The sequence below is a fragment of the Natrix helvetica genome (assembly GCF_964273705.1).
Source record: "Natrix helvetica genome assembly, chromosome: 8".
Taxonomy (NCBI): domain Eukaryota; kingdom Metazoa; phylum Chordata; class Lepidosauria; order Squamata; family Natricidae; genus Natrix; species Natrix helvetica.
The window spans coordinates 20,944,396-20,962,545 of NC_138559.1; the positions used below are offsets into that span (position 1 = coordinate 20,944,396).

The following is an 18,150-nucleotide window of genomic DNA, read 5'->3' on the forward strand; positions in this document are numbered from 1 at the left end:
GCCTAAGATGGAAAGGAGGAAGGTACTTTCTGGGATCCATCCGACCTTTCCCTGACTGCCATTTCTACTTCCTTTGGGAAGGTGGTTTACTCCCCATTGAATTTCCATTCTTGAACGGTTACAGGAAGAAGAAGGTTGTTAGCTCAAGCTGGGTTTGGCGCCCAAGAACAAAAGGAAGAAAACGCCTCTTTTTTCCTTGTTGTAGAAAGATTTATAGAGGGGATTCAATCACCTTGGAGCTCTTTGCTGCCAAGAGTGCAGCACAGGTGTGGCCCAGGTGAGACAACCTGTTTTGGCCTGATTGACTCTCAGTTGCTAGAGAGGTGTTGGGTTGGGCGAGTGAGAAGAGAGTGTTCCTGAAACTCCTCGGTGAGTGTGCAAGCAATACTCAAATGTCCCTGCAGTTTCTGGAAATGAGTGTGCAAGTTCTCCAGCTGGGCATTCAGAGTTTCTGTGCGCCAGAGAAGCAGTTCCCCAACCCACGGGGGGAGGGTAATTGTAGCCCGACACGTTTTTTTAATGTATTTATTTTGCATCCCGCCTTTATTATTTTTTACAAACAGCTCAACGTGGTGAATATTTCCACCTCGCCTCATTTCCCTCCTCCTATTTTCCCCACAATAACAACAGTCCCGTGAGGTGGGTCAGGCTCACCAAGACCGGCTCAGAGTCATAAAAGATTTGACAAAAAGGGTGAAGGTATTAAGGAATTTCTCCATTTTTGATTCATGGTTAAGCAGATTTGATTGCCGCCCCCCCCCCCCATTCTATGAGTAATTGGTTGAAGAAACTAGAGTCTGTAGTTTGAATCCCGCCTGATCTGAATGTAACATGGCTAGCCATTGTTCGGAGCCTGTGCTTTTCATTTTCAGATATAGTGCTACAGCAGGGGTGTCAAACTCGATTTCATTGAGAGACACATCAGGGTTGTGTTGGACCTCAGGGGGACAGGGTGTGATGTCACTTGTGTTGGGGGCGCCTGTGGTGGCCGAATATTCTACCAGTGAAAACGGGCTCCCGAGCTCCGTTTTCAGCTGCGACGGCCTCTTGCAACCCTCGGCCAATGAAAATGGAGTTTCCGAGGGCCACCCGCAGCCCTCCCGAGCTCCATTTTCGTTGGCAGAGGCATCACGGGCGTGCCCTCCGCTGTTTCCAGGATGGCTCCATGGGCCAGATCTAAGGACCCCTTGGGCTGGATCTGGCCCTTGAGTTTGACAGCCCTGTGCTACAGATCTGTGCTTTTTTGATGAGAGAACTTGGACTTAGATCTGAAATACGTAATATTTTCCTCCATGGGTATCAGTTGCTATTCCAGCAGCTTCTCTTTTAAAGTCTTCCAGTACTCCATGGGCATTTGTTTGGTCCTGCATTTTTATATGTCAATAAGAAGCCGTTTCACAATAACAATTCTGTTTCTCTATAGCTTGTGTTGGAATCAAATATTGAAATAACCTTTGCATATGTACATTTGCTGAGATAATGTTGCTTGGTAGATATTATAATTCAGATGGTTGCTGGCAAGCAGTGAAAACTCTTGGTGGTAGGGCAGGTGGATGGGCTGAGAAGCAGCAGGTGTGGGTCTCTTGACCAGGCATTAGGAAGGGGGAGGGGGTTGCCCCGAACACTCAAATTGATGTGCGAAAGGATCACATGTCATTCTGTGGGGTGCAGAGAAAGAAAGGACGTTGTGTCTACCCATCTCTCTGCCTGCCTTGCTTTTTGCAGCCGCAAATGTGATGGTGAACTGGTTTGCAGTGTGACGCAAAGCAATTTAAACTTAAGTCGATTAATCCCTGGAGCTTAAAGCAAAAAAATAAAAAAAAATAAAAAATGGAGCGAGCAAAATCCAACAGAGCAAAAACTAATTAGAACTAAGAGATTGCAAGTAAGGAGGAAAGTAAGAGAGAATAAATAAAGCACCTATTGAATCATAAAGGTAAAGGTTCCCCTCGCACATATGTGCTAGTTATTCCCGACTCTAGGGGGCGGTGCTCATCGCCATTTCAAAGCCAAAGAGCCAGCACTGTCCGAAAATGTTTCCATGGCCATGTGGCCGGCATGACTAAATGCCGAAGGTGTATGGAACACTGTTACCTTTCCACCAAAGGTGGTCCCTATTTTTCTACTTGCATTTTTCACGGACTTTCGAACTGCTAGGTTGGCAGAAGCTGGGAGAAGTAGCGGGAGCTCTGTTACATGGCACTAGGGATTCGAACCGTGGAACTGCCGAACTTTATTATGAATATTTTTTATTGTTTTATACCATAAATTCCGTTCTTATGTTGAGCAGTGTGCTCTCTAGATGTCCAGAGTGTCAGTAAACAAACATCGAACTGCTGACTTTTCTGATCGACAAGCTCAGTCTTAGCCACGGATGTATTGCGTCCCTTTTAAGTATGAATCATACTTGGGTTGTTGTTGTTTGTTGTTGTTGTTGTTGTTGTTGTTGTTGTTGTTGCTTTGTGAGCCTCAACTAACGGGGGACCCAAGTATTGGACTAGATTGGCCTTTTCCAGCATGATGTCCTCCTAGGCCATCGTTCAGACTTGGTGCCTCTATTTTCTGTGACTGGTAGGACTTGCAGTACCTTCTGGATACTTTGGATTGCCTTAAGGATGGCAGGGCTAAGTCTTTACAGATGAAATGGATTACCTTGTTACTGCCATCTAGCAAAGCTTTGTAGGCAGGGTCAGTCTAACCCAATAGAAGAAAATATTGGTAGCTAAGGGTCAAAGTTGTTTTTAAATTAACAGAGTTGGAAGAGACCTTGTAGGTCATCTAGTCTAACCCTCCACCCAAGCAGACCCTATAACATTTCTGACAGAGGGCAGTCCAGTCTCTTCTTTAAAGCTTCCAGTGATGAAGCTCCCATGACTTCTGAAAGCAACTTCTGTTCCATTGGTTGATTGTTCTCACTGTCAGAAAATGTCTCCTTATTTCCAGGTTGAATATCTCCTTACTCAGTTTCCATCCAACCGAACTGCGCCATCCTTGGTGCTTTCTAAGCTTGGTTGTTTTCTTGCAGATGTTGCATTACCCAACTAGGTAACATCATCAGTGCCAGAGCCATATGCCAGTTATCAGCTGCATTAAGAGTCAGACACCAGTGAGGCAGTAGAACAGCTGGAGCCTGTTCCCAGTGTGCACATGTGCAGAGTTGCCAGACGAAGGGAACAGCTAAAGAACAGGGTTTGACTTGGGAGTAAGGCCACAGGTGGACGATGAATGGCCCCTCCCAGAGGAAATAAAAGAGGAGTGAAAGGGGAGTGGAGTTTGCAGGAGACAATTAGTTTGCTTAATTGGTTTGTGACTCTCCTGAGACTCCTTGCCAAGTTCTGTAGATATCGGCCTGGCAGCTCTCCAAGCCAGATAAGGTCTGTGACCGTAAATCCTCCCTTCAAAGATTTTGCTGGATGTGAATGAGCAGAATTCACAGTAAATTCATAAAAGGGTTTTTTGTCGGGACAAGGACTTTGCTTCATGCTCTTGGGAAGCCGAGGTCAGAACAATTCTGATGTTGACCCTGCTGAATACACTTGGATGAGAAAACATCCATGGGGGTACTTAGGGATTGGGACTTTGGATGTACTAAGATGCAACCTGATCACCTCTCTGTCTGTCTTACTTAGGACATGAACGGCCTTGAGGAAGGGGTGGAGTTCCTCCCCACCATGAATACCAAGAAGCTTGAGAAGCATGGTCCAAAACGTTGGGTAGTGGTGGTCATCGTGGTATCCATCTCCCTGCTTCTTTCTCTGTTGGTTGGGCTGCTGGTTTGGCACTTCAAATGTAAGTTGTGTAAGGTTCAGCTTGCACTCCAAAACTAAAAATAGGTTACGGATTATAATACGTTAAGGTCAGTGGTGGGTTTCAAATTTTTTTAGAATCTCTTCTGTAGGTGTGGCCTGCTTTGTGGGAGTGGCTTGCCAGGCATGTGACTGGGTGGGTGTGGCCAACTTGTAAAATGTGTTGAAACTCACTTAACAACGCTCTTTCTTAGCAACCAAAATGTTAGCTCAGAAACTCTGGCAGTTGAAGCACACAACTCTTAAAGCTGTCAAGTTACAAGACCCTTGCACCCCTAACCCTTTAGAAAAAAACCCCCAGGGGTGTTCAAAGTTGACAGCTTTAAGACTTGTGGACTTCAAGTCCCAGAATTCCTCCTCTCACTCTTCATCTTGATGATGTGCGGACGGGCGGGGGGAGGGAGCTGGAACTGGTTCTGAATGGCACTGTAGGTTTGTGGAACCTCTTCTATAGAAGAGGTTAGAACTGGCAGGAACTCACCCCTGGTTAAGGTAGAACAACAACTAATACATTACTTAATAACCCGTGATTGATTCTACCAGCTTTACATCTAAATAAATCCATGTGGGTTTAATCACCAATAAAGTAGAACTGCTGAGTTTCTAGTCCTGGTGAATTTATTTAGTTTACCCAGTAAAGGGCTAGATTTTACAGTTGTCTTCCAGATGTGTTTCAGCTTTAATAGCCAAGAAGCAACAAGGTGAAAGGATCAAAAGATGACACTTTCCAAATAATTTAATGGGTATCTATTTATTCCAGACATTCTGGGTTGCTAGCAGAAAGTGCCCTAGTGTTGTGGCCTGTTGGCTGCCGGCCTCTCCAGCAACTGAATCGGAGGAGGAGGAGGAGGAGGAGGAGGGAATCACAATCACCATCAGGGCAAACTGGGAGCCCTATGGGGGAAGAGAGAATAGAGCTGGCAGAGATATGGGGGGGGGGGGAGAGCCTGGGCCTTTTGTCAGCCTTCAGATTAAGAGTCAACAGCCCCCAGGTCTGATGGTGGCTGAGGAGGAACAGCTAGGTCCAGTGCCCGATGCACAAATGCACAGAAGGCAGAGGAGAGGAGAGCAGTGGAAATCTATGGGCCGGTCCTTGGGAAGGAAGAGCCACTGCTGCTAGTGAAGCCCCACTCTAGGTTTGGGGATAAAAGGCAGGGAGCAGAGATGACTAGAGATGACTATTCATCTCCCAGCCGGCCGGACTTGTTAGCCTGTAGTGAGAAAAAGGTTTTTTGCTGGGGTTGCTGGCGCTCCTAATAATGGAATCTGAGTTAACTTCAGAGGGTTTGTCATGTTTGGGGAGTTGGGTCAGAACACCTGTCCAATATTTTTGCTGATTCTGACCTCTGTCCGCTCTTGGCTGTTTTTTAGACAGGGCTGCCCTGGTGAAGATGTCATACAACGGCCACATGAAACTGATAGGTAAACAGTTCATCGATGCCTATGAGAATTCCAGCTCTCCTGAATTTGCTGCATTGGCAAAGAATGCAAAGATGATGGTAAGAATTGAAAGCTGTATGAGCAACGGCAGTAACGGATTCTCTGCCTTGAATATCAAGGGCTAGATTAAAGCAGCTTCCTCGTCCCCTGTTGATTCCAGCTATGTTGCAGTTATAATCCCCAGAATTCCCTAGCTGCAAGGAATTCTGGGAGTTATAAGCCCAGCATATTTAAGGAAGGCTGAACTCAGCAATCGTCCAGCTGATGTTTACCCAATGTTATACGTAATCCTTGCTTAATTGGGTCCTGGAACTCTGTCATTAAGCGACATGGTTGTAAGATGCAACTTCATGTGACTGCCAACCTATGAAGGTAGTTCCAGAAGACCCAGTTGCCGCCACTAAGTGAATATCACATGGTTGTAGCATCCTACAGTCAATGTGATTTCCATTTGCGACTTCCTGCTGGCTTCTCCATTGCCTTTAGTTGTTGGAAGACGGACGTTGTCACAAATGGTGATTATGTGACAGCGGGACACAGCAATGTTATAATTTCAAGCCAGTTTAACGAGGATCTGAATCAGTGGTGGGATTCAGCCAGTTTGCACCTATTCGGGAGAACCGGTTGTTAACTTTCTAAGCAGTTTGGAGAACCGGTTGTTGGAAGAAATCTCCTTTCCCCCCCACTTTACAGGGCTAATCCTGTAAGGAAGGCAGGAAGGAAGGAAACATTCTGGTGTTGTTTCTAGCCTAATCTTTATTGCCCCACTTACAGAAACTCCCTCTTCGGTTAACCCTTATTACATTGTAACAGCTAAGGTGAAGCGCCCATCAACATGAGTGACGTTGAGTTGGCCATGCCTACATAGTCACATGACCACTGTGCCACCCCTACCCAACTGGTTATTGGGGAAGAGAACCAGTTGTTAAATTATTTGAATCCCACTACTGACTTGATTTGAGGTCACATGAGTTTGGAGATGCTGCAACGGTCACAACTCTGAGGATCTCTCACAAGTCTTGCTTGTACAATGCTATTGTAACTTCAAATGGTGGACTACCCATATTGGAAGAGTTCTTGAGCAGAGAAAAGGTTCGCTAGTGATCTTCTTGTCTAGCATTGTAGCAACCTCTGTGTTCAAATGCTTGTTCAGTTCTGCCTTGATTCAGCACATTAAGGCTTAGTTCTTCCTTGATCTTCAGGTCCTGCAACAGAGGATATTCCAGTTACCTGGTAGGGTTCCTACATGACACAAATCATATAATGTGGGTTATTGGATTTGGGTTTAGCATGTTGACATGGATCCAGCCACCCCCAATTTATAAGCCACTTTAGCATTCTGAATGACTGTAGTCCAATCCCATAGTTTGTTCAGTAAATCCTAGCTAAGACAAAGACTGTTAACAAAGGGATTGGACATCCTGTAATAAAGCAAAGAAGCTAGAACTCCAACAGACAAATAAGTAAGACCTTGCCAAATAATACTACAGGGTGTGAGAAAAATGAGCAGGAACAGGCTGATTTTAAAGCTGAATTAAATGGAAACGTATATACTTGTATATACATATCATATACTTGTTCTTAATGCAGCCATTTTTTAATCTGTAGCTCTTGGACATCTATGCAAAGAATTTGGATGTTGGTCCATTCCACAAAGACTCGGAGATACTAGCATTCAGGTGCGTACCTCCTGAAAATTCAGAGCAGTTTGGTCTAATGGTTATGATATCACTCTAGAAACCAAGAAACTATGAGTTCTAGTCCCTATTTAGGTATGAAAGGAGGCTGGGTGACTTTGGGCCAATCACCAAGAGACTGTGAGTTCTAGTCTCTCCTTAAGCACGAAAGATGGCTGAGTGAACTTGGGCCAATCATTAGGAGACTGTGAGTTCTAGTCCTGCCTTAAGCACGAAAGATGGCTGAGTGAATTTGGGCCAATCATTAGGAGACTGTGAGTTCTAGTCCTGCCTTAAGCACGAAAGATGGCTGAGTGAACTTGGGCCAATCACTAGGAGACTGTGAGTTCTAGTTTTTTCTTAGGCGTGAAAGCCCCAGCTGGGTGACTTTGGGCTGTTCACTAGGAGACTGTGACTTCTAGTCCTGTCTTAGCCATGAAAGCCTGCTGGGTGACTTTGGACTAATCAGCCCAATCCACCTAACAGAGTTGCCATTGTGGGGAACACATATTAGGTATGTTTTTTATCTTAATATTGCCAAGTCTGAAAAGAAATACTGTTTTAAGACCTTGAAGCCATTGATCCAGGCGTGAAATGCTACCGGTTTGGACCCATTCTCCTGAACCGATAGTAAAAATTGCTACCGGTTTGCCTGAACGGGTAGCTCTGACAATCAGCTGTGCAACAATCAGCTGTGCTGCACATGCGCATGCAAAGCAAACGGGTAGCAGACTTCAGAGCATTTCACCCTTGCATGGATCATAGTAGAATGTTCTACTACAGACATCTTGTTCTTTTGCCACCCTAATTATTTAAGCTGGGTGCTAACCTATCTGTCTTTTTCTCCCCTTCACACAGTGAGGGTGTGCTTGGTTACTTCTTGTCCACCTTCAGTGTTCCTAAATACAAGATGGATACTCTTGATAATGCCATGGCGAATTTCCATAATTTAAAACTAGCGGAAACGGGAAAAGCACGGAAGCCAGAATTTCAAATTGAGTCTCTCGCCGCTTTTCGTAAGTCTCTTTTTCTTTTTGTTCTCCTCTCCCCACATAACCAAGCTTGGTGGAGTATTTGCACTAGTCACCAGGGAAAGGTTGAACCTTGGGGTGTGTCAAAGCAAAGGAAACCTTAAAACGTGACATTAGTAGAAAACAGCAGAGTAAATCTCATCTGAATGAAGGCGAATATAAGTGTCCCAGGATAATGTGGCAGGATCCAATCTGGGTCGGTTACTGAGACCAGAAGTTGTGTCTTTTGAATTTTTGGAATCGTGCTGGAGCCCATCCTGAGGGAACTTCTCTCTACCAGAATGTGGTATCTAATCTAATACTCCCACTTCTAATGTCTCAACAATCCGAAGGACTGAAACTCAACCATTTTTTTTTATTTGCACAAGTATAATTGGACGAGTTGATGAGGAATGGTCAGAAAACTCATGGTAAAAGAGAGATTTCTAAGAATCAGTCTGGAGGGGGGTGGGGATTACAGATTAACAGAGTTGGAAGGGACCTTGTTGGTCATCCAATCCAGCCTTGGAGGTCTTCTAGACAACCCCTTGCCTAAGCAGGAGACCCTACAGCATTACTGACAGATGGTGGTCCAGTATCCTCTTGAAAGCCTCCAGTGATGAAGTTGCCACAACTTCCAAAGGCAACTTCTGTTCCATTGGTTAAGTGTGCTCACTGTCAGAAATTTTTTCCTTATTTCCAGGTTGAATCTTTCCTTGGTCAGTTTCCATCCATTATTGCTTGTCTGGCCTTCGGGTGCTTTGGAAAATAGCTTGACCTCTTCCTCTCTGTGGCAGCCCCTCAAATATTGGAAGACTGCTATCCTGTCTCCCCTGCTCCTTCTCTTCACTAGACAAGCCAGGCCCAGTTCCTGCAACCATTCTTCATATATTTTAGTCTTAGTTTAGTTTTAGGGACAATACTATCACGAGGAAAGGAGAGGCTGTTGCTTTGGGATTTGGCAATTGGAACCCCAAAGCAAGGAATCAGGATCATATAAAAAAACATATCAATTTGTCTGAGGCTTCAAGATATTTTTGACTACCTCATTTACTAGATTTACACCATCTGTTAAAGACATCAGTGTCTGTTGATAGAAAGCAATCTTGGATGAGTCTTCCCAAAACAATTGTTTGGGTGATTTCCCTTCTGTGAATTCGGGTTGTCTGCGATTGCTCTATATTGAAGGTGCAAAGTTAATTTCCTCGTTATAAACTTTTTGTGTTTTTAACTTGTAGCTTCTGATGAGGATATCGTCAAAGTAGCCCGAGACAGTAAGTAAAATTTGGTGTTTTTTTTTAAATTTTGTGGTTGTTTTTAATCACAGTAATAATAAATTATGGGATCTTTGAATAATTGGAGATTGTGTGGGGACAGAATGGAATATTGCTATCTGCAGGGAAAAAACATATTGAAGCTGCAATCCCATCACCTCTTATGTGGGATAAAGGCTCTTGAACTCAGTTGGACATAGAACAACAGAGTTGGAAGGGACTTTGAGGTCATGTAGTCCAACCCCCTGCTCCAGCAAAAGACCCTAAACCATTTCAGACAAATGGCTGTCCAATCTCTTCTTGAAAGCCTCCAGTGATGGAGCTCCCACAACTTCTAGAGGAAATGTATTCCACTGATTGATTGTTTTCACCATTAGGAAGTTTCTCCTTAGTTCTCGGTTACTTTTCTCCTTGGTTAGTTTCCATCTTAGAATAACTTTATTGTCACTTTAAATGTACACGAATTGGCATACATTAAAATTTCATTACATACAGAATACAGAATCTGCTGAATAGAGAAGCGTTCAAAAATGTTTGCTAAGGGACAAGCTAAGTGGCTCAGTGGCTAAGACACTGAGCTTGTCGACTAGAAAGGTCAGCAGTTCAGCAGTTCAAATCCCTAGTGCTGCGTAACAGAGTGAGCACTCGTTACTTGTCCCAACTTCTCCCAACGTAGCGGTTTGGAAGCATGTAAAAAAATGCAAGTAGAAAAATAGGAATCACCTTTGGTAGGAAGGTAACAGAAGGTTCCGTGCGCCTTCAGCATTTAGTCATGCTGGCAACATGACCACGGAGACGACTTCAGACAGCGCTGTCTCTTTGGCTTTGAAACAGAGATGAGCACCGCCCCCTAGAGTCGGGAACAATTAGCACATACTGTATGCGCGAGGGGAACCTTTACCTTTAGACAAACATTTGAAAAGTTGTTACAAAATGTGAACAAAAGCATTGTGACTGGAATCAAAACTGATGGGAAAAGAACTAAGATGGGAGAATGACTTAACATATTTTCGTGAAACGGGACACCTTAGAAGCATCCATAAAGGAGAATATTTGTAGTTCAGGGTTCAAATGTGGGGTCCTTGGTGCTCTGTGAGCTTGCTTGTCTCAGGATGTAGGTATTTCTGCTATCTGCTCTTTCACAAAGATTGCCATGTTAGTACTGTATCCCAGGAAGTTTATTTTTTCTTTCATTTTCTGGCCCAGTTCTTAGCAAACAAAACACATGGCTCTATTGTCTCAACAGTTTAGGAGAATGTGTACGCCCTTCCTTTTGTGAGATCTTTGTTGCTAAAACTCTTGTCAAGATTTGACAGCCGTATTCATTAAACACGACAGTGTAATCTCTCCGAGAAATATATAGTTCTTCACCAAACCAATGAAGGAACATGAAATTTTGTCTAGGCAGGCCTTAAAATCACTTCGAGTACACATTCCTTGCTTTCTTTATTTGTTATAACCACTTCAGTAATTGCCCTACTTGGGATGGTGTGCAAATTCATTAGTAGTCACCATTGAAAAGCTGTTTGACTGTACTGAAAAATTTGTAATAGACAGCGACTCAATTAACAAGGTAAAGTGTTGCGATAACAGTAAGGTGATAAATAGGAAATGGTAACAAAGAGGGCGATCAAAGAAAATTAGTTCTACAACCATGTGACACAGCTTTTTGTTGTTACTGCTGTTTTAAATGAATGGAAAACGAAACCAGTCTGAACCTGGAACACACAGTTTATTCAAAAAGCTGTGTTGGCGCAGTGGTTAGAAAGCAGTATTGCAGGCTAACTTTGCCCAGTCTGGAGCAGAGATCACCAACTTATGGTCCGTGGACCACCGGTGGTCTGCGAGAAAATTTTGTTGATCCGCAGAAAAATCTTTGCATTTTTTCATTTTTTATATTGCACTAAATCAAGGATCCTCAAACTACATCCCCTGGGCCAGATATGGCCCGCCGAAGCAATTACTCCCGCTTGCTGATGGGATGGGGTCCTTCAGGCACTTAGCTTGGCTGCCTGTTTAGTAGCTCCAGCCTTTCCCTCCCTCCCTCCCTTCCTGGGAGTCCAGTGAGCGCTTCAGTGAGCGGTGCACCAAATTTCAGCCGGGCTCCTCGAAAGACAAATTGCAGGGGGCCAATCTAATGCCCAGGCTGGCTACAAGACATTCATTCTTGGCCGTATTTGAGATTCCTAGCTCCAATGGACAGCAAACCTAGGGTTGACCCTGAGCGCTTCTCTCTGCTAACAGGTGGCCAAGCTAAGTGCCTGAAGGACCCCATCCCGTCACTAATTTATATTAGTGGTCCACAGGATTTAAAATTATGAATTTAGTGGTCCCTGAGGTCTGAAAGGTTGGTAATTCCTGGAGTTTGATCCTGACCAGCTCAAGGTTGACTCGGCCTTCCATCCTTTCGAGGTCAATAAAATGAGGACCCAGATTGTTGGGGGCAATACGTTGACTCTGTAAACTGCTTAGAGAGGGCTGTAAAGTATTGTGAAGCGGTATATAAGTCTAAGCGCTATTGCTAAGGCTAGTGCTCTACTTTTTCCCCTCCCTCCCTCCCTTCCTTTCATGGTGCACAATACTTAGAATGCAGTATTGCAGGCTAATTCTGCTGACTTTCAGCTGTTCGATTCTGACTGGCTCAGGTTGACGCAGCTTTCCATCCTTCTGAGATCGGGAAAATGTGTCCCCAGATTGTTGGGGGCAAGAGGCTGACTCTGTAAACCGCTTAGAAAGGACTGTACAACACTGTGAAGCCGTATATAAGTCTAAGTGCTATTGCTAAGTGCTGTTGTCCATCTCTGACATGTTTTGGATCCTTCCAGTTTTAATTTGCCCATTTGAATTTTTTTTACTGAATCAGAGTAAACCCTTTTTGCCATTATCTTGAGAACTTTCTCTCCTCGTGTTGTTTCTCTCACCTGACTAGACAGCTGCAAATATACGTTACACGCCAAAGAAGGGAAAGTGATAAGCTTTGCCACGCCAGGATTCCCAAACAGCCCTTACCCATCCAACATGCGCTGCTTCTGGGCGCTGAGAGCTGATGCCAACGCAGTCATTAGCCTGACCTTCACTACATTTGATGTTGAGCGATGCGACCAAGGGAAGGACTTTGTCAAGGTGTACAACTCATTGAGCCCAGTGGAAGAACGCTCGTTGGTGAAGTAAGTACATTGGCTACAGCATGACATGCTCTCTTGGGGAGAAATAAGGATGGGCTGCTGGGGGCGTAATTGGCAGGAGCCTGAGATAGACTTCAGTTTTCATGGCTTCTTCTGGGTTGCCCTGTTACTGATACCTACTCTGATGGGGAAAGAGATTGCCAAATATGCATTGCTTAGTCACTAATCGTCCTTCTTTCTTCTTCTCCTTCTCCTCCAACTTCCTCCTTCACCTCTCCTTACTTCCCTCCTTCCTTCTTTCCTTCTTTCCTTCTTTCCTTCCTTCCTTCCTATGTTATTTCCTTCCTTCCTATCTTCCTTCCTTTCTTCCTTCCTTCCTATTTTCCTTCCTTCCTATCTTCCTTCCTTTCTATCTTTTTTCTTATCTTCCTTCCTTCCTTACTATCTTCCTACCTTTCTTCCTTCTTATCTTCCTTCCTTCTTATCTTCCTTCCTTCCTATCTTCCTTCCTTCTTATCTTCCTTCCTTCTTTCCTTCCTTCCTACCTTCCTTCCTTCCTTCCTTCCTTCCTTCCTTCCTTCCTTCCTTCCTTCCTTCCTTCCTTCCTATCTTCCTTCTTTCCTTTCCAGGCTGTGTGGGAGCTTTGACTTTTCATACAACCTGACTTTCATCTCCTCCCAAAACGTCCTCCTGGTTATGTTAAGTACAGATGCAAAAGGAAGATTTCCTGGATTCAAAGCAGACTTCTTCCAGATGTCAAAGATGACATGTAAGAATGCCGTTCTTTCTATTTTGGGGTAATACTAGGAGATCATGGGTTGTTAGGATGCGGCCTGACAATAAATTCAGTATTACTATTGCTCCTTTTCCTGGCTGTTTTCTCCTTAAGAGAGAGGGAAGAAGAGACGAGAAAGATATGAGCCAGAAGCCCAAGAAAAAAGGATGATTTTAGAAGATAAAGATGAGTGAAAAATGAACAGGCTAGAGAGGGAGAAAGTCTTGAGGATAACAAGGCAACAGGGGCACACTTATTTTCATCTCACACAGGAGATGTTGTGATAAATGACACCCTCTCCCTCCCCCACCACACTTCTGGAGACTCTAATAATGCTTCCTAATGAGAACTGGGGCTGAAATTGGATGGGGTTGAGCTGATGGACAGGTGTGTACAGGTAACCCTAATTGGTCTCCTGGGTTATAGCCATGCTTTTGAATCAGGCTCTTAACAGTTGACATCATCTTATTAATGGCCGTTATGCGCAAATGCCTCTCTTCTGGTCACCAATAAGGCTCATAAGATTCTGTTTTCTCCCTCCACACCGGTTCTCCCCCACTCGATTGCAGCTTGTGGTGGAGTTTTGAAAGGCATATCAGGGAATTTCACCACTCCGTACTATCCAGCCTACTACCCTCCAAATCTGGATTGCGTGTGGAATATAGAGGTAAGAAGTCCAGAGTACTAATTCTCTTTTTCTTCTGGGGCCTGTAGCATGGACTAAGGGAGAGCCTTTCTAACCTGTGGATCTGGCTAATTATCAAGGTGTTAAATTAAGAGTTGAAAGGCCTTTTCTGGGATGCATTCTTAAAAGTCTGAAAACAGAAAAAAAAATCATGTCAACTCAACAAGGGAGGGTGTGGCGGAGAACCAAACCTTTTTTTATCACTACTATTTTGTCCCAGCTTCTGCCAACCTAGCAGTTCGAAAGCACGTAAAAATGCAAATAGAAAAATAGGAACCACCTTTGGTGGGAAGGTAACAGTGTTCCGTGCACCTTCAGCATTTAGCCATGCCGGCCACGTTACTATGGATATGTCTTCGGACAGCGCTGGCTCTTCGGCTTTGAAACGGAGATATATTGGGAATGACAGCACATATGTATGAGGGGAACCTTTACCTTATCTTAGACACATCACTAGAAGCCAAAAATCACAAGACTATGTTTTATTTACTTTGGCAATGTCATGTGTGCAAATTCACTAGAGAAGACAATGAGGCTAGGAATGATTAGTGGAGCAAGAAGAACGGGGCAAGCAAAGAACACACTGGCTTGATCTCCTCAAAACTGATACAATGATGAACGTCCAACAACTGAAAAAAGTTGCGATTGACGGGGTAGCATGGAGAGCACTTGCCTATAAAGTCACTAAGAGTTGGATCCGACTGAATGGTTAAATCAACAACAACAGTTGCCAAAGGTTTTTTTTCAGAACATATTAGAAAAGACGTCTAGCTTGGGTGTGGTATCAGTGTTTATTTCCTCCCATCTCTGCCCACCCCTGCCAACTTTCGATCTCATTTTCAGGTGCCAAAGGACAAAAATGTAAAGATACGCTTCAATGAATTCCACCTGGAGGATCCTGGTGACTCCTCCAACTCCTGCCCCAAAGATTATGTGGAAATCAATGGTGTCAAGTAAGAGACATTATTCATTGGTAAATCCGTGTTGCCAGTTCTTGTGTATCTATTGTGACTGGGCAAGAAGGAAAACTGTCTTAGCCCCTTAATGTCTTTAAGGCCCTTCCTTGCCATCTTTTAGGATAGAAATATCATAAATGAAAGGTCCTTGCTTGATTAAAAAAAGCACAAATATTTCTCTTGTCATTTTAGTGTGTGTGTGTGTGTGTGTGAGAGAGAGAGAGAGAGAGAGAGGGAGGGAGGGAGGGAGGGAGGGAGAGAGAGAGAGAGAGAGAGATCTTATGTATTGCTTGATGCAGTTCATTATGAATGAATGAATGAATGAATGAGCCAGCCTCCGGTTGATTTTTATTTTCTTGTGGTTTTCAGATATTGTCAGCCCAGCAAGGGATTTGTGGTAATGAGTAAGACCAACAAAATTACAGTTCGTTTCCACTCAGATAATTCACACGTGGACAATGGCTTCTCGGCTGAGTATTTGTCCTTTGACTCCAGTGACCGTAAGTGGAGATGTCAAATGTGAGATTAACCAGGGAGGGAAGTGGTGGGATGAGTCACCTTCTCAGTCAGGAAAGGTTGAGTTTTAGATAGAGAAGCCCTCTATGGGAAAGAGGAAAGTCCTTGCTGGATATGAAGTATCCTACAGAGCACATGGTGGCTCAGTGGCTAAGACACTGAGCTTGTCGATCAGAAAGATTGGCAGTTTGGCGGTTCGAATCCCTAGTGCTGCATAACGGAGTGAGCTCCCGCTACTTGTCCCAGCTTCTGCCAACCTAGCAGTTCAAAAACATGTAAAAATGCAAATAGAAAAATAGGGACCACCTTTGGTGGGAAGGTAACAGCGTTCCGTGGGCCTTTGGCGTTTAGTCATGCCAGTCACAACAAATTCAAAGTTCAACGGTTAGGTCCATTATTTGCGTAAGATCTCAGTTTCACCCTGCTCTGTCCAACTTCTATCATGGAGACTCTAGGGAATTTTTTCCAAATTTTAGTAGATGGATAAACTAGACAAATAATCCATAACTTATGAGATGGCTCTTATCCTTTCAGCATGATTTGTAGCTCCAGGTTCTGGATTAGATAAACATTGGATTTATTCCATAATGAAGGAGGATCTGCTATCCTTCTGAGGATCTGGAATCACTCTGAGAGAGAAGGAGAGAATGACAATTGAGAACAACAAATCTCTAGCTGAACAATCCCTAAACTTGTTCTGAAATGACCGATAGTATCAAATAATATACTGACACGTTTCTTAATTATTCCATTTGGGTGTGTCCTCTGAAGAGTCACAGTAGATTAAATTATGTCCATGCTTGTCCTAATATCAGGGTTTTATTCCATATAGAATAATCTCTGGAGACGGTTTTTAGGAGAGTTTCTCCAAGGGTCATCCTTGGGAGTTTCAAGACTCAACGCCATGGCAAAATAAGACTTTCCCCAAGAGCAGAACTGCAAATATACCATCCAGAATGGCAGCAGAACGCGTTGATGCTTTCACCTATGCAGATGTTAATGTACAGTATTTATCTGTTTTCTCTCCCCGTCCTCTTTGTTGACTTGTAGCTTGCCCAGGGAAATTCACCTGCAAAAGTGGCCGTTGTATCAAAAAAGAACTGCGTTGTGATGGGTGGTTTGACTGTCCAGATGCCAGCGACGAGAGAGATTGCAGTAAGTTCTCCTTTTTAGCTCTGTTAGGTGGTGTGGATGATGCTCATAAGACTTGTTTAGAGCGTTGGCGCATATGCACCAAAGACAAATTCCTTGTGTGCCCAATCACACTTGTGTATCCAATAAAGAATTCTACTCTACTCTACTCTACTCTACTCTACTCTACTCTACTCTACTCTACTCTACTCCATTCTTTTTTAGTTTTTTCAGTGGGCTATACTGCCCACAGTGTCCAAAGTTGTTGTTGGCCTTTCCATAACTACCTTGCTTATGGTCTCCTTCTTCAGATTGCACTAAGAGTCAATTCCGATGCCATAATAATTGGTGTAAGCCAAGGTACTGGCTTTGTGACACGGTGGATGACTGTGGGGACAACAGCGACGAACTGCAGTGTGGTGAGTCATTTCTATGAGATGGAGAAATCTAGCACACAAAGAACGAGTTCACACTTTGGACCACTCTTAGTATGAACCAGGTGTTCAAAGCTCTTAGTTGTCCAGATGGGGTTTCTTAACTAAACCGTAATTTGAAGTTTTGCGCAGTATATTGAAACGTGAACTGGATTTACACAGTCTAGGAAGCTCAAAGCTATTATTTTAGTTTATTTTATTATTTTATTTTATTTTTATTTTATTGTTTTATTTTATTATTTTATTTTTATTTTTTATTTTTATTTTTTATTTTTATTTCATATGTTATTTTACTTTATTTTATTATATATTTTTATTTTATTTTAAATTATTTTTTAATTTTTTAATTTAATTTAATTTTTATTTTATCTTATATGCTATTTTAGTTTATTTTAGTTTATTTCATTATATATTTTTATTTTGTTATATATTTTTATTTTATTTTTATTTATATTTTATTATTTTATTTCTTATTTGTTTATCCATGTTTTATGTTTTAACTAATTGTGTTTTATCGTTTTTATATGCCTTTTAGTTTTTGATTGGGAACTGCCAGAGTTGGCTGAAAAATGGGTGACTAGATAAATGTTTTCAATAAAATGCTCAGATAAAAGAAGACTGAGTCCAGGGCAGAAATGCAATCTGAAAAAACATCTCAGACCAGCCCCCCCTTCCAAGTTGTCCCAAATAGAAAGGGAGATGATGTTCATTCACAGTTAGTTAGCTCAGTGCTACAGCTTTATAGTGATAAAACTGACCTACATGACATTTAGATTCCTAGTGTGACTTAACTCAAAGGGTTGACAACAAACTCTACTTTCTGTTATGATCTGGACCCCAACTTTACGCGTGATGGCCTTTTGATGGAGTCTTGCAAAAATTAGCGCCAGTGTTGAAGCAAAGCTACCATGAAAGATAGTGTCTGGTGGGAATGACTTCTTCTCTACCAATGGAAACTTGCATTTTCTCTTTTCCTCCTCAGAATGTCCTCCTGATAGCTTCAAGTGCAAAAACGGCAATTGCATCCCAATGCAGCAGAAATGCAATGGAAAAGCAGACTGCGAGGACGGCAGCGACGAGGGGGAGTGTGGCTCCGGTAAAAGCTCTAGAGTGGTGATAAAGCTGTGAAAATTGTGGTTTGTAAGCAGGGAAGATTTGGGTATGTCTAGTTTGACGAAGCTGGAATTGGGTATGTCTAGTTTGATGAAAAGAAGGACCAGGGGACACATGATAGCAGTCTTCCAATATCTCAGGGGCTGCCACAAAAAAGAGGGAATCAAACTATTCTCCAAAGCACCCGAAGTGATGGAGCTCATCCCAAA

General features: G+C 43.1%; 3 protein-coding genes across 3 annotated transcripts in view; 1 reads left to right on the forward strand and 2 right to left on the reverse strand.

The window, feature by feature from the left end:
• ADAMTS8 (ADAM metallopeptidase with thrombospondin type 1 motif 8) overlaps window positions 1-18,150 on the reverse strand; it is a 489,092-nt gene that overhangs the window by 355,926 nt on the left and 115,016 nt on the right. The window lies entirely within an intron of this gene.
• The window catches only part of ST14 (ST14 transmembrane serine protease matriptase), a 47,265-nt gene that overhangs the window by 18,852 nt on the left and 10,263 nt on the right, over window positions 1-18,150 (forward strand). Inside the window, exons 2-14 of the mRNA XM_081961274.1 lie at window positions 3,630-3,789; window positions 5,178-5,305; window positions 6,855-6,925; window positions 7,781-7,938; window positions 9,171-9,206; window positions 12,136-12,373; window positions 12,961-13,100; window positions 13,676-13,773; window positions 14,635-14,744; window positions 15,117-15,247; window positions 16,314-16,418; window positions 16,706-16,813; window positions 17,811-17,924. Of these exons, the coding sequence (XP_081817400.1) occupies window positions 3,630-3,789; window positions 5,178-5,305; window positions 6,855-6,925; window positions 7,781-7,938; window positions 9,171-9,206; window positions 12,136-12,373; window positions 12,961-13,100; window positions 13,676-13,773; window positions 14,635-14,744; window positions 15,117-15,247; window positions 16,314-16,418; window positions 16,706-16,813; window positions 17,811-17,924 (1,597 nt within the window). The remainder of the gene's footprint in view (window positions 1-3,629; window positions 3,790-5,177; window positions 5,306-6,854; window positions 6,926-7,780; window positions 7,939-9,170; window positions 9,207-12,135; window positions 12,374-12,960; window positions 13,101-13,675; window positions 13,774-14,634; window positions 14,745-15,116; window positions 15,248-16,313; window positions 16,419-16,705; window positions 16,814-17,810; window positions 17,925-18,150) is intronic.
• Window positions 1-18,150, reverse strand: part of SNX19 (sorting nexin 19) — a 395,229-nt gene that overhangs the window by 3,746 nt on the left and 373,333 nt on the right. The window lies entirely within an intron of this gene.